Below are 16249 nucleotides of genomic sequence, written 5' to 3'. Positions count from 1 at the left end.
TTCACACTTCCTTCTTTAAAGTTCAAAATTGCCTTATGTGTGTTAAGAAATTCCATACCTAATATGATTTGTGTACTGAGTAGTGGAACAATAATAAAATTAGCAGAAAATTCGTATCCTTGACAAATGAAATTTAAGTTGGTCTGTTGTTTGACTTCCACACTTTTTCCAGAAATCGCTCCTCGAATTGTAGTTTTAGAAATAGGTAACACGGGGCAAGCAATAGTTCTTACACATATGCGAAAAACTGATTCACTAATGACATTCAATGGGCTCCCAGAATCTAAAACTGCAGTGAACTTATTCTTACCCACACATACTTCAATAACAGGATGTAAAAATGCGTCTACATTATTTTCCTTTTCTTCTAACAAAATGTCTCTCATGTCTTCCAGGCGTACGTAGTGTAAAGTCGTAGTGTCATTACTTTCTGAACCGTCTATATTGCTGCCAGAAGCCGAAGCTGCAAGTCATTGTCGATTGTTTGCGTCACGTCTTTGATTATTCCCGTCATTTCGCGGATCAATTTCTACTATTTGCACTTGTCTCTCTGAAGTTCTGTCACGTGGAGGATGCCAATTAGGTCCCTCCTGTCTGTTAGATGCAAATTCTTGGTTGTGTCTGTTATTAAAATTTCTGTTTTCCTGTCTGTCTGCATAACTACTTCTTGTATGATTTCGACTGTCACTTCTGAAATTATTGTTGTATCTACTACCCTGGTTATTTCTGTAGTAAGAATTTCTATTACTGGATGAATAATTTCTGTCTTGATGATACCGATTACTGTTTCCGTATGAATGATCATTCCGGTACGAATTACCGTTATTATAATTGTCTGTGTAATTTCTGTTAGAACGTCTGTTATTGTCATAAGGTTGGTATCTATTGTCCTGTCTGTTACGTCTGTCATTCTCAAAATTACCCATATAACGCCCGTTCCGATCACTATCCCTTTTCTCTGAAAATCTATTGTAATTACTGTTACTGAAAAAATTACAGGAAGTCCCATCGTCGTTGTCATACTCGAGTTCTTGCAACAAAGTCTTAAAAGTCTCAATGTCGTCTTTACATCTTCCGGCTAAAGCAATTTGTCTTATGGATTGTGGCAGCTTAGTTAAACAAATGCGAATTAATTCAGTCGGGCTATAAGGGTTGGACAGGAACGGATTCTTTCGAATCATGTCTTCAAAGTATTCTGCCGGCGTGCGGAACTCAGACTGTTTAAAATTTCGCTGCATAATCAGACTATGCTTGACTCTGTCTTGCGTGTTTTCGGACCAATATGCCGATAGAAATGCATGATAAAAATCATTCAGATTATTACAATCTCTAATGAGTGCGCGCATCCGCGTCGCCGGTTCGTTTTCTAGATATCCACACATAAATTCCAGTTTGTGACTTAGTGGCCAATTTGGTGGGAGTGTGTACATAAATTGATCTAACCATGAACATGGATGTATGTCATTCTTAGAATTGCTGAAGATCTTAAATTTCCGAACAGTCAAAAAGTGTTTATAGTCAAAGTTTTCTCCTCGTGGCGACAAAGACCTACCGCGTCTGTCCCAGTCCCAAAGTCGATTATTGTCAAGTTCGCGCGCCTGGCGCTCTCTTGTTGCATCCCGTAAATGAAACAAATTATTTTCTTCAAACCCCTCTGCTATCTGTGATTCCAAATTTCTTTTGCTGTCTTTTCCTACAATTTCGCCTTCGATCTGTTTGACTTGCTTTCGTAATGCCTGAACTTCCCTTTTAACGCGTTCATTAAATTTTCCCTGATTTTCAACATGTTTATTTATGTTCTGATACTCTTCGGTTTCTGCAAATGGCAATGGTGCTGTATCATCTGAATCTTTGTCCCCATTTAAACTAAGACTTGTCAATTTGTCTGAAATCTCCTCAACTTTTCCCCATAAGTCACCTATTTTTTCTTTCTGTTTATTTACGTCTTCCGTAAGTGTCGCGACTCGGGTTTCAGTACTGACACATTTGGTAGTTAACTGTTCATATTGTTGTGTTAGGTTATTTAATCTGTCATTTGGCACGGATTCCCCGATTCTCTCAAATATTTCCTCCTTATCGTGTGCACGTTGTAAATTTAACTCTGAAAATTTCTGTACTATCACGCGATCTCTTTCCTCCTGTTCTCTATCCTGTTCCCTTTGTCTAATCTCTACTGCATCTAATCTATTATTATGAGAATTCAAAATCGGTTGTACTTCTTCTCTGATTTCTTTCTTTAACTCATCTTTCATATTTTTGAAACATGTCCCTATTCGTGAGTCTAACCGTGTTTCCAGAGTTCCCATATCCATTTTTAATTCAGATCCCAAAGTTCCCATCTCGGTTTTAATTGTTCCTATCTCTGTTTTAATTGTTCCTATTTGTGATCCCAGTGAGTCTAACCGTGTTTCCATTGTTCCCATATCTGTTTTAATTTCAGATCCCAAAGTTCCCATCTCTGTTTTAATTGTTCCTATCTCTGTTTTAAATTCAGATCGAAACTGCTCCATTGTTCCCATTTGTAAGTCTAACCGTGTTGCCACTGTTTTTAATTCAGATCCCAAATTTAATATTACACCCATCAACTGCTCCATATTAGCCGGTTCGAAATTCTTTTCGCCTCTAACATTTCCCGCAAAACTAACATCCTTCTGCATAGCCATAAAGCTATCTGTGTTCGATACTATTTCAGAATCTTCTATCGTTAATCTCGTATTCTGTGAATTTTCTGATTGAGAAAAATTTTGAAATGATTCCGGACTATTTTCCCGACTTATTACATTGTTTTCCACTTCGTTATTCATCACACTGTTCTCCTGTGTTGGCGAGTTCGCCGTGTTAACAATTTCGTTATTCTCACTATTCATCATTTTTGCCTTTTTCATTGATCGCGTAATCATTTACAAAATATACAAAACTCGTCACTATATGAAAATTGCACACAATGACACTTTATCTCCAACAATACCATTCACACGAAATGTTTCCTTCAAACACGATTAACGAACAATTGAAATAATTGCACTTAATTGTCAAACGTATATACAAGGCAATAAAAATTAAATTTTGAAAAATACCATTATAAGAATGACAATTACCAAATCTACACATGCAATATAGACTACAATTACTAAACTACAAATTACTATAACAATACTACTGTCTACTATTTTTACAATCAGAAGAATTCCAAGGGACGATCCGAAGCAGCGGTCGCCACGTGCATAGGGGCTTAATTAAAATAAAATGAAAATAATTTTTAAGTTTTTAGTTTAGCTGTATGTCCGATTACGCTGTTTCGTAAACGGTTGGCCCTGACTAGTATTATTACGCTATCTGACTGCATAGAACAACAACAAAGAATGAAATGAAAATTTTCTGTTAACACAATTAATTAATTAAGTCCCCAGCAACTATAAAACCTATGAAACCAAAGCACAAGTGTAATTGTTCTGTGTGTGGGAGTGTGACTCAACGTACACATCTGGCACGGTTCTTCTTCAACAAGACAAGAAATTTTAAATATCATTTATACTGAAGTAATTAAAAAAAATAGAAATACTATAATTGCGCAAGAAACCCAGAATTATACTCTAATACAAGAACACACGCCAGATGCTTTGTTGACTGAACCTGTAATGACGCATTATTCAGGACACTGAAATAATGAGAGAGAAAAGAAAAAATTTTTTTTTTTTTTTACCTTCGTTTATATTGATGAAAAGCACTCTAGACATTACAATCTCTCCACACCGACTCGCTACTATCACATCTCAACAAGAACTTTTCAGTATCACATCTCAGCAAGCACTGACTCCCACGAGTTCTCCCCAAGCACTCTTCACTAGCACATCTCAACAAGCACTGACTACTACGAGTTCTGGCCACGCACTGACTACTACGAGTTCTCGACAGGCACTGCCAGTGGAGGCGGCTGAATAATACTCTTTGGCGCAATCTCTGGCGCTGTGGCTCAGTGTAGCCACCTTTCAAAGTGATTAGAGTTGACACTTCCATCCAAGTTGCTGCTAGTCTTGAAGCTGCTGTAGAACTGGCCGTGACCAGTCGGGCGCGGCGCTTATGTCCTCTTCGCATAGGGGCCACTGCTGTCGCATTGTCGTCCTGGAGAGGGGTTGGTCAGCGTACAGTAGGCTGATGTCTTCTCACAGCCCTTCCTGCTCTACCGTTCCCGACTGACATGCTGGCACTTGACTCTACGCCATAACATGTAGGATCCCAATCTCGAACAACCTTGGAATTTTTTGATATCTTTACCCGTTTTGGAGATACAGAGGTTCAAAGTCACCCTTCCTATACACGTAAAACCCAGTGTGAGGCGGAAATGTAGTTTTATAAAGTGAAGTGACATGGAGAAATATGCCATAAAATGTCTCCGTTATCATCAGAAGGGTTCTGGGAACCCTATGTTGTATTATTGAAGCACAAGCAAAATTTTTGTGCACGTAAAATCTGGTCTGAGGTGTAAAATCAGTACTGTGTTGTATTGTATAGTATGTTAACCGAGGACCTAGAAACGACGGAGAGGCTCCATCCTCGTTGCAGCTGCAGTGGTCCACAACCCCATGATGACTACCACAGTCCACTTCACCCCTCCGCCGCCCCACACCAAACCCAGGGTTATTGTGTGGTTCGGCCCCTGGTGGACCCCCCAGGGAACATCTCACACCAGACAAGTGTAACCCCTATGTTTGCATGATAGAGAAATGGTGGTGTACGCGTCTGTGGAGAACTTGTTTGCGCAGCAATAGTCGACATAGTGTAGCTTAGACAGAATGAGGGGAACCAGCCTGCATTCGCCAAGGCAGATGGAAAACCACCTAAAAACCATCACAGGCTGGCTGGCTCACCGGACCTCAACACAAGTCTGCCGGGCAGATTCGTGCCAGGGACCAGGCACTCCTTCCCAGTCCGGAAAGCCGTGCGTTAGACCGCTTGGCAAACAGGGCGGGCAGTATTGTGTTACTTCAGTTTTGCATGAGTAAACTATCAACATTTTACTGAGCCATACAGTTCTTTTCACATGAGTAACATATCCTAGTATGTCAGGGAAAAGAAGGGAACAAGTGGAAAGATGCTCCTATTGGAGCACAAAAAAGGCGAATATGCTCCTGTTTAAAGGACTCTGATAGAAAATTGGGACATCAGCTGCCTCATTCCACCATATTCAGAACTTTTAAAAAATTTCCCGAGAAGTTTAACATGCAAATATATTCGAACTTTTTTGAGCTGGGAGAGAAGGAGACAGTGGCTGTAGGAAAGAGACGGAAAAGTAGCATATTCTGGACATTAGGAAACAGTGGTTGTGATATAGGAAGAGTGATGGAGGCAACAGCAGTATGAGAGAAAGAGAGGAGCACAGTGGCAGCAGAACGTAGTTGACAAGTCACAGAACAGTGCTAGGAAAAGAGTGTAGGATGCTGTGCCAGTGGCAGAGAAATGAAGAGAAGAAGAAAGTAGAAGTGGGTGAGAGCCAGTGATAATGCGAGACAGAGTCTGTTACAATGACAGGGAGGAAGAGAGAGATCGTGACAGTGAGAAGAGACAGCAGCAGTGGGAATGAATGAATGATAGTAGCAGTAATAGAGAGCAAGAGGAGACAGTGAGTGTGAGAGGAGGCAGTAGTAGTAGGAAAGAACGAATGACGCAGTGGCTGAGGGACAGGAGACAGTGACAGTTAGACACAAAGAGGTAATGACAATGAGTTGTGGTGAATAAGTGAGTGAGAGTGGGCAAGTGGGAGTGGATGTGTACAAGCGACTAACAGCGATGGACTAGTGAGTGTGAGCGAGTTGCAGTTAGGGGAGCTTGTAGGAGTGAGAGGTGCTGTAAGTGTTCTCATTTTAGGCAGACAACTGAACTTTTGATGATATGTGAAATTCAAAGTTTAATTATGAAACATATTTGTAATACTAATTAGTTATAAAGTTCGATGGTTAATCAATCCAGCTTAGTGTTTTCTGTGTTTTAGCGTAATTTCCCAGTCTTCACACCAATTTCTTATAAGTTATTAGCTGTTGTTTGTTGTGCACGTTATATACAGCCACAACCTTGTTGCATAGCTAGAACCACAGTGTAACATAACAGTCGCGACACTCACTGCTACAAAAGTTGTTACCGTTTGACAGATGGAGCGACACTAGCACTCCAAGTGGCGAGTAAGGTGAACATCAGACGTGTCGTGAGGATAATGTTTGTTTTGCATCCATTTCTTACGTAATTTACGAAATATTTGAGTTATTTTCTTGCCTCCAAGGGTTTGTGTAGTATCAGAAGGCGTATATGTTTCTAAAAATGATTCTAAGATAAGCGCAAGTATGGACAAAAACCATGAATCCAATGGCAAGCTGCAACACGTTCGTGAAGAAACACTTGTGACGTTGGATAGAATTGGCAGCTTATCTCGTTGATATCAAAAGAATATATACACACAGATTCACACATAAGAAGCACAGACATGTACCTATATATGCAAAAGCAATCGACAGCTCATTTATCGTTCTGTAGGCCTACTGTGTTTGTCATTGTCGCCTGTTGCCACAAGTACGACCTTCATCTTTATATTATTCTAAGTGGGACAAGCAACTGGCAAATAGTGGGTGAAATACGTTAAAAACATTATAATGATTTGATTACATTACATTTCAGGCAAAACCAAATATTTGAATAATTTTCAAACAATCTGTCAGTGAACATGGTGCTAACAAAATTATGTCATCACAAGAAGGAAGCCAGGAAAATTATGTGACTAACAACAGAAGTGAATGAAATACATAACAAACATTACGATTTTGTAAGACACGAATAACTGCACTTAATCTAACCACTTCATCGTCATAGCAGATCTGTGTTGACGATTCACACGAATCTGGCACTGATACATGGAGAGTTGAACTGGCTGCTTCTGTGTCATAGGACTGTTTTACAGCGTTAGATGGAACATCGAATCTTTGTGGCTGTTTCCTGTTCATCGTCAGTTGAGGTGGTTTATTTGGGATGTCAAACAGTGTGGGTACTACATTCCACACGAGTTTATTATTGTCTGCGCTCATGAACTGGTTTTGTTCGAAATGTAGCGAACAAAACTTAATATTATTATACAGGTAAACTGGGTCTTTTTTCATAAGGTCTTCTCGTCTGCTATTAACTAGCCATTTTCTGCTCCTAAAACGAAACATTAATCATTAATATACATGCAGTTTGCAAGTGAATTCCGACGATACGGGGCGCTGCTGGCGCGGTAGGCAACGAAATTGAGGCGAAGTGTCACGACTGTTATGTTAGACCGTTATAGTACTTCATACTAAAGTGCGGCTCAAAGCTGATGTTTTCTTTTGGAAATGCAGTAACACTGCTGGTACATTACAAAGCCCAAATTTAATTCGCAAACACGGAGAAAACTTCAACGAAAGCTTCCAACTCCAGCAAGATGACTGGACGATTTACGTTTTTGTATTGCCGTTCATGTTAACAAGTTGGCAGAAATGCTGTTGAATATCTGTAATGTTATGTGTCAGTAAGTTGGCAAAAATGGTGACATGAGTGGTGGGTGGAGTGCTACAGAGTGTGTCGTTTCAAATGTTTGTTGACGAGTTTCGAGTTAGCGTGCGACGTGAAGTAACAACTATATGCTGCAATGTGTGCAGACCTAAACAAAGTAGAAATATTGACCTATGCGGTGGTGTGGCTGTCAGGTATTTTGACGGCGGTTTATAGTGTGTTACTAAAAAGAGAATGTGAGTAATAATCATTTGTAGTCCCCGGCACTTGTTATGGTCTCATATGTGTGAAGTGATGTTTACATTTTTAAGTTAATGCAGTAAATAATATATAAATACAATGCACATTTGTACTTAGTATTGGAATTTGCTGAGTAACCGGGTCGACTGAAATATTTTATCCAGTATGTGTAGAAACTAAAAGGGAACCAGTGAATACCACAGCGAGCCATCGGTGCATTCTTCCGAGTAGTCCGTTTTTTGCCGTCTGCGATGTATTTTTGTAGTGACCGATGACCTTAGCAGTTGAGTTCCATAAGATTTCACACACATTTAAACATTTTTTTGGATGTTTTTATGACTCTCTCTCTCTCTCTCTCTCTCTCTCTCAAATAAATTTACGTTGCTTATGGAAGCTTTACGTTTTAGTTTTATCTTTTCAAGTTTTTAATCTGCTCCAAGCTTTTAATAACAAGAACCTCAGTCACCGTAAAACATCATTCCCTGTGCAGATACCGTTCGTTTGTGGATGTTTGTTGTGCTAATGTTGTGTTGTATTGAACTGGCCAATAATATTATAATAACTTCAGATTATTAGCCTGTCGTAAGACTATTTGCATGCCAATTTCCATGGCCTCTAACTCGATAATCTGTTACTATTAAATCTGCCATAAAAACCAGAGTGTGGGAGTGTCTTCTTTCTTGGTAAGTTGTTGAGTCTTTGATCGCTTATTTTTGTGGAAGCAAACTGTATTTTACCATTAGGTATTTCATGTAGAGTATAGCATCTTTATGTTTTACACTGTTTTATGTTAGTAAGTTTTTAATGTTTTCTGCTAAATTTGGTACATTTGTGGAGTGACTGCATGAACTGTGTTCATTGAGGATATCTGAATAAAAATAATGTAATACTGGTACAGTAGTTCACTGAAAAAAATGCAGTCTACTAATTTACTGACAACCAATTCTTTTAACATTTTATAAATTACATGTAACTAGTTTGCCCACCAAAACACTTGTTATAGATATGTTTAATTGGAATAGTTCTGTTTGTAATTTTTCCTGTTTAACATTCCAAATGTGAAACACCACATGTCTTGGGGTGAATTTTACTTATTGCTAGTTGTTACCACCTTCAAATTATATGCTGCTCGGCAGATGAATGGCCATTGTGGCTTACCATGTTCTTGTCAGCAGCTGTAACACTCGAAAAGCTGTGTTCTTGCTTCAGACGAGCATTGAGCTAATTAATTATGGCTCTACGCTTGTGGAAACTGTCAAAGTGGAACCTTTGTTTTATCGCTACAATTCAAATTCCCAGTAAGTTTCCTGAATATGGTTAGTCACGATAAAGCATTAACACCTGGAAGGGCATGGCCGGACCAATTGTGTGTCAGCTAAAGTATATTTACTCCCATCTAGATTAGGACAGCCATAGATATTCTTTCATTCATGTAAAGTAGTCTGTGCCCAATTATGATCAGTTTTGAAAATCTGATCTTGATTGCATCTTTCTTTTTCTGGTGTGCACAGAGATTATTTGACCACTCACAATTTTGGTAATAGAATCATTAAAACACAAAGGAAATAATTTATTTTTCTTCGTGGATCAGAGGAAATTCATTAGCCTTTTGGTCAAAAGCATAGCAAAGTATATTGTGTTATTTACAAATACAAATGTTTTATTCCACCTTTGAGCATATTTACATGCAGTTGGTGTAGTTAGTATTAATACATTAATAATAATATAAACTTCGACATGACAAATTTTATTAACTACAATGTTATAATCCAAGATGGATGCAATACATGTTAGTACAAATGTCAATAAAACAAGAAGTTTCCTAACACATAAATTAAAAGATAAATGAACTGTGTAGTTCAGTGAATGACAAATAAATAATCGAATGCATAATTAACAATAAGTACATGAAACAGTAATAAAAAAGACTAGTTTTAAATTTATTTTCTGGCACTGTGTAGGCATTTTCAGGTAATTTGTTGAAGTTGAGAGGACCAGGATACATGTAATTGTTAAGTGTCTTTGCAAGCCTAGCATATGGCATATTAATTGTATGTCCATTTCTTATGTTATGGTCATGAACTGTTCCCGTTAAGTCAAATTTGCTTAGATTCTCTATAATGCAGACAAGGCAGTTGTAAATATATAGGCCAGGCACTGTCATTATATTTAGTTTCTTAAAATAATCTCAACATGTTTCATATGGGCTAAGTCCTGCTATGTACCTTATAACTTTCTTTTGCCATTTAAACACTAATTTTGAGCCTACGGAATTGCCCCATAATAGTATTCCACAATTCAGTTGCGAATGTAAGAATGCAAAATACGCATATAACAGAAGTATTTTACTGACATTGCTCCTCAACTTGTATAGCAGATATGACATGTTAAAATTACCACATAACTTCCATGTGTGGGTACGCCAGCCGAGCTTTTGATCGATATGCAATCCTAATAATTTTACTGTTTGGTTGTCATGACTGGGAGCATTCAGATTGAATACAATAGCTTCAGTTTTACTATCATTCTTCTGCAGTAAATTTGCCTCAAAACAAGTAGTGCACCTCTCAATTGCCACTACCATGCTATGTTGCTCAGTTTCAAGGTTGGTATCACGTGATGAGTGTTGTCGTCAACATATAGCACTGCATCACATGATACAACTGCAGGTAATTCATTTATATAAGTAATTAAAAGGAAAGGCCCAAGACCAGATCATTTACAACTGGGAGACACCTTAACTAGCTGTTTTCTATTGCCCAAGTAAGGCTGCATTAGGCATAGAGCATTCTGTCTCACTCCATAGTGGTAGAGCATTTTTATGAGAATATTGTGGGAGACCATATCAAAAGCTTTCCTGAGGTCCAACAGTGTTGCACAGATAATATTTTTATTTTCAAAAGAATTGTATATTTTTGCTACCACATTCTGAAGTGTTTTGACTGTGGAAAGACTGGATCTGAAACCATACCGTGAGGAGGTAAGTATATCATTATGTTCAAAATATTGACTCATCTGTTTATGCCTGCTGTATTCTATTATGTTTGATATTATGGGTATAAGTGATATTGGTTGATAGTTAACCGGAGATGCTGTATCTCCTTTATTATGTACTGGTTTAACTACAGATTTTTTTTAACATTCTGGATAATTACTTTGATTTAAAATTTTGTTGATTATTTTAGTCAGTGGCTTTACAATTTGATTTCTAGTATATTGAACAACATATTTTGAGAGACCATAGTAATCCTGTGCTGTAGAATTACTGAGCTTAGTTATTAATTCATTGACCATCTTCTCTGTTAAATGAGTCCAGTGAAAGCTGTCTGTCTGCTTACTGTTCATTTCTGACAGCAGTGCCTCTGCCTTACTCACATCCTCCATTATGCTGCTGTTGTCTGACAGATGACTGACGAAATGTGCATTTAAAATATCAGGTAGATTTGGTGTCTGGTATACTTTATCATCGCAGTTTATTTCTTTTGTAATAATTCCCCATGCAGTTTTGCATTTATTCACTGAGTTCAGTATATATGTATTATTTGCTTTGCACTTACCTGCCTTGATTTCAGGCCTGTGCAACTTTCTCACTTTCGTGTACATTTCCTTGTCAGCATTATTGTGCTTGGACCTATCATGATAGAGTAGTATTATGATCCTCATTCTACTTAGATTTTGTGGTTTGGTGTAACAGTTTTGCTTTGATATTTTCTTGCAGCTTTTAGGACAACATGCTTTCAAAATTTTGTTAACATTTCTAGAAATTTGTTGGTAGATTCATTTGCGCCTGTGGTGGTTATTTTATCCCATTTTATTAAATTCAATTTACTTACCAACTTGTTCAGCTTTGATTCTTTAATTGGTCCTATAATTTTTGTACAGTCTGTGGAAGTTTTAGTTGTTTTACTGTCCAGAGTTTCTCTGAGCTAGTGTGTGTCTCATGATATGGAATGCCTAGCTTAATTGTGTTTTGGTTAGATGAAAATTACATATGCTATCAAGACATGCTCCCTGTTTTGTGGATTTGTCATTTATGCAAGTTAAGGGATCTTAATGTGTTTAGAAACTGATCAAATTTCTGTTCTTAAGACTAATGTCTGTATTGATATCACCAAATATTTGTATTCTGTAATCTTTGTGTTTCATTAACAAGAGTATCAGTTTCTCCAGAAGCTCCACAGACAGATCTCCATTGTGTGGGTGATTTTTTTTGGCAATATTATGGCTGCAGCTTCAAATGTTGGTTTTATGCACAGTCTACTTACATATATAATTTCATAAATTACGTTCACACTATTTTTAACATATACAGATACACCACAATGTTTAATACTTGTACTGTAGCTGGTTGCCAATTCATATCCAAATGGTACACTTAATTTTAGTTCCTCATTGTTAAGCCAGCGTTCATTTATTGAAATCGTAGTGCAGTTTAAGTTTTCCAGGCAAGACTGAAGTTCATTAAGTTTGTTCTTAAGAGACTGCACATTAATATACCTGTATAAGATCATTACACTTGTACTTATACTGTGGTTTTCCTCTTTGATTACTCAGTTGCATCATCTTCATCCTCCTGAATTCCTGGAGGCATTGCTTCCTCCAAGTGTGTAATTCTGGTAAAATGTTCATGAATAATGTATTGCTGTTGCTTTTCCTGCCTCTTGAGTCAGCAAGTCTACAAAGTTTTTTTTTTTTGTTCCACTTCATCACATTCGTCAGTGGACCCATCCTCATTATTGGGAAGTGAAAGCAGATACCTCAGCATCTCTTCTTCTTGTCATTCCCATCATTTCTAAAACAAAACAGGCAGAAGAAATTCAGGAAAGCTAGGCTTGTTTGCTGGTTGTTTGATGTAAAAAAAATAAATTATAAATTTCCAACCAGTGTAATTTAAGTTCTTGTCTTCAAATGCGATGCTGCAGCACACCTATAGAACTTGGTTGTTTCAGAACATGTTCTCACCAGAAGAAAGGAAATAATCACAAAAACACATACAACACAGAAATGTTCCAAAAAACAGACTATAACCCAAAAGTGAGTTTCTTTAAACTCACTGGTTGTATAATGCAGACTGTTATTAGAGTAATTTATCACCGAGTGTGTGTACCAAACAATGTATGTATCTACCAAATAATGTGACAAGGCAAGGAATGTCTTCACTCACTATATTTTTTGTGGAAACCAGAGCAGAATGCCAGAAAACATGAAAATGCCATTATACAAAATGTCTGTGGTATCACCATAAAAATACTGTGAATATGCATGTGTTGAGGTGTCATACAATGATCCGGAGAGCTTCAAGTACCTAGTAAAGCTAACAGAGGGCAAAAACATACTGAATTTGGACATTGCTGTCCCTGTGGGCTCAGTTAAATTAGTCTGTAGGTGGGATGTGTATTCACTCTGTTCAGAAAAGGATGAAGTATGAAGCGAATTCAATTTTTGGCCTATGCTACAGATCAGTCTGTCAGCAACCCTACATTTTGTGATGGTCTGTTATTGCAATTCAATCCAAAATCATGTTTTCAAATTTTGAACGGCTATGATGTGTGTCCTATGTGTGTGTGTGTGAGAGAGAGAGAGAGAGAGAGAGAGAGAGAGAGAGACTGACTGTCACATATACAGCCGTTTATTGAATGTGGCTCAACATGTTTACTAACTTGAAAATAGAAGGAAATTAAGTATGGAGTAGGATTGTATATTTTATTTACAATGAGCCAGAAACAGTGGAAAAACAATTACAGAAAAACAACAAATTCTTCATTTAAACCAATATCTACAAGTATTCAATTTGACTATCGCACGCCAACGTCTGACTGTAAGATGAAAAATTTTATTATTTTTGTTGTAAATTGCATTTTGTGTTGCAGCTAATGTTAAACTTTTACAGTCATCAGGAAGAAGTCAGCAGACATATACTTTGAGCCAGGGTGGAGTATTGTCAGTACCGAGAAGGATGTAACAGATTTTGAGTGGGAAATCTGGTTGTCATTCATGGCACTTGTTTCTCCGTGGATTGTTGCACATCTCATTGGCTCATGGCTTATAAGATTAGCTCAAAACCAGGTAAAAAAGAAATTCCCCCCACATGAAGGTAGTATGTATCTATAAACATAATTTTGGAGATCAGGCAAAAATTTGATGTGGCTATATTCTCATTTAGTTGATTATAAATTTTAGGTTTTAAACTTTTTTGACACTGAAGTCTGAATTTTTTTTTTTCTCTGTGGTACACAAAGCAGCATATAATTCAGTTGTTCACAAATATGATACTAGGACAGTATTGAATCAAATTCATTTGTAATGTTGTTTTAGGTATCTGATAATTCATTTCATCATAAATGCAAGGAAATCAGAGCAATATTTAATACTTTTTTATACAAAGTTCTGTTGAAAAAGTTGGGTGGGATGTGGTGATGCCACAGTTTTATTCATGATAGACACACTTCATTTGTTTAACAAGGAAAATGCCCCAACAGCTGTCTGATTTTTAGAATTTATTTGATTTTATTTTCAAAACTGTTCCGGCAATCCAGCATGCCATCTTCAGGCCCCATGTGCACCTCATGTATGGAAATTCTAACATGTTGATTTTGACATACTGGAGCCAACAATATCTGGATGTTGTGAATTCATATTTAAAGTCTTCCTTTGAAGACTTGACAACAACTTTTTCGGTGATTTTCTTTGTTAAATGATTTACCAGCCACTGACCTGTGTCCACAATGTATCAACACACACACACACACACACACACACACACTGTTTACTTTTATATTATGGGCTACTAACTACTGTAGTGTATGGATGAATATGTGAAACCAGCATTTTTTGTTTAATCTCTATTATCTCTAACTTCTCTCAGCAAACTGAACACTCACTTGTGATTTACGATTGCAACTGCTCGCTCTTCACTTTGATCCACAATATTTCATTAGTTGTGTGCCCTAATCTGTAATATTATCCTTATCATGATATGTGATATGTAAGTTAGGGTAATGGTCTTCGAATCTTCTGTGAATCCTAATTTTCAGAAACTGAAAATTACTCCTATGTATCACAGATAAAACTTTATGTTAATTATTTATTATTTTGCTGTTAAGCAAAGTTTTCAGTAGCCTTTTTAAAATTGATAAGGATTACCCCCCTTCATGAACCATGGACCTTGCTGTTGGTGGGGAGGCTTCTGTGCCTCAGTGATGTAGATAGTCATACCGTAGGTGCAACCACAACTGAGGGGTATCTGTTGAGAGGCCAGACAAACTTGTGGTTCCTAAAGAGGGGCAGCAGCCTTTTCAGTAGTTGCAGGGGCAACAGTCTGGATGATTGACTGATCTCGCCTTGTAACAGTAACCGAAACTGCCTTGCTGTGCTGGTACTGCGAACAGCTGAAATCTAGGGAAACCACAACTGTAATTTTTCCTGAAGGCATGCGGCTTTACTGTATAGTTAAATGATGATGGCGTCCTGTAGGGTAAAATATTCCGGAGGTAAAATAGTCCCCCATTCTGATCTCTGGGCGGGGACTACTCGAGAGGATGTCGTTATCAGGAAAAAGAAAACTGGCGTTCTACGGATCAGTGTGTGGAATGTCAGATCGCTTAATTGGGCAGGTAGGTTAGAAAATTTAAACAGGGAAATGGATAGGCTAAAGTTAGATATATTGGGAATTAGTGAAGTTTGGTGGCAGGAGGAACAAGACTTTTGGTCAGGTGAATACAGGGCTATAAATACAAAATCAAATAGGGGTAATGCAGAAGTAGGTTTAATGATGAATAAAAAATAGGAATGCGGGTAAGCTACTACACACAGCATAGTGAACCCATTATTTTGGCCAGGATAGACATGAAGCCCACACCTACCACAGTAGTACAATTTTATACGTCAACTAGCTCTGCAAATGGTGAAGAGATTGATGAAATATATGATGAGATAAAAGAAATTATTCAGATAGTGAAGGGAGACGAAAATTTAATAGTCATGGGTGACTGGAATTTGAGATTATGAAAAGGGAGAGAAGGAAACGTAGTAGGTGAATATGGAATGGGGGTAAGGAATGAAAGAGGAAGCCACCTGGTAGAATTTTGCACAGACTATAACTTAATCATATCTAACACTTGCTTTAAGAATCATGAAAGAAGGTTGTATACATGCAAGAGGCCTGGAGATACTGGAAGGTTTCATACAGATTATACAGTGGTGAGACAGAGATCTAGGAACCAGGTTTTAAATTGTAAGACATTTCCAGGGGCACATGTGGACTCTGACCACAATCTATTGGTTATGAACTGTAGATTAAAACTGAAGAAACTTCAAAATGCTGGGAATGTAAGGAGATGGGACCTGGATAAACTGACTAAACCAGAGGTTGTACAGATTTTCAGGGAGAGGATTAGGGAACAATTGACAGGAATGGGGGAAAGAGATACAGTAGAAGAAGAATGGGTAGCTTTGAGGGATGAACTAGTGAAGGCATCAGAGGATAAAGTAG

The 16249-nt window shown here is 37.7% G+C and overlaps 1 protein-coding gene across 2 annotated transcripts in view; it reads left to right on the top strand.

Moving 5' to 3' along the window:
* Nucleotides 1–7549: 7549 nt before the first annotated feature.
* The window catches only part of LOC124612807 (protein-cysteine N-palmitoyltransferase Rasp), a 169097-nt gene continuing 160397 nt past the window's right edge, over nucleotides 7550–16249 (top strand). Inside the window, exons 1-2 of one of the 2 annotated variants that reach the window (XM_047141227.1) lie at nucleotides 7550–7754; nucleotides 13649–13824. In XM_047141227.1, the coding sequence (XP_046997183.1) occupies nucleotides 7655–7754; nucleotides 13649–13824 (276 nt within the window). In that variant the 5' untranslated portion in view covers nucleotides 7550–7654. Of the gene's footprint in view, nucleotides 7755–8257; nucleotides 8442–13648; nucleotides 13825–16249 lie in introns of those variants that run through there. The other variant, XM_047141228.1, reaches the window with a different exon arrangement.

The sequence above is a fragment of the Schistocerca americana genome, chromosome 4 (assembly GCF_021461395.2).
Source record: "Schistocerca americana isolate TAMUIC-IGC-003095 chromosome 4, iqSchAmer2.1, whole genome shotgun sequence".
Taxonomy (NCBI): domain Eukaryota; kingdom Metazoa; phylum Arthropoda; class Insecta; order Orthoptera; family Acrididae; genus Schistocerca; species Schistocerca americana.
This window is presented reverse-complemented; position numbering and strand designations above follow the sequence as displayed.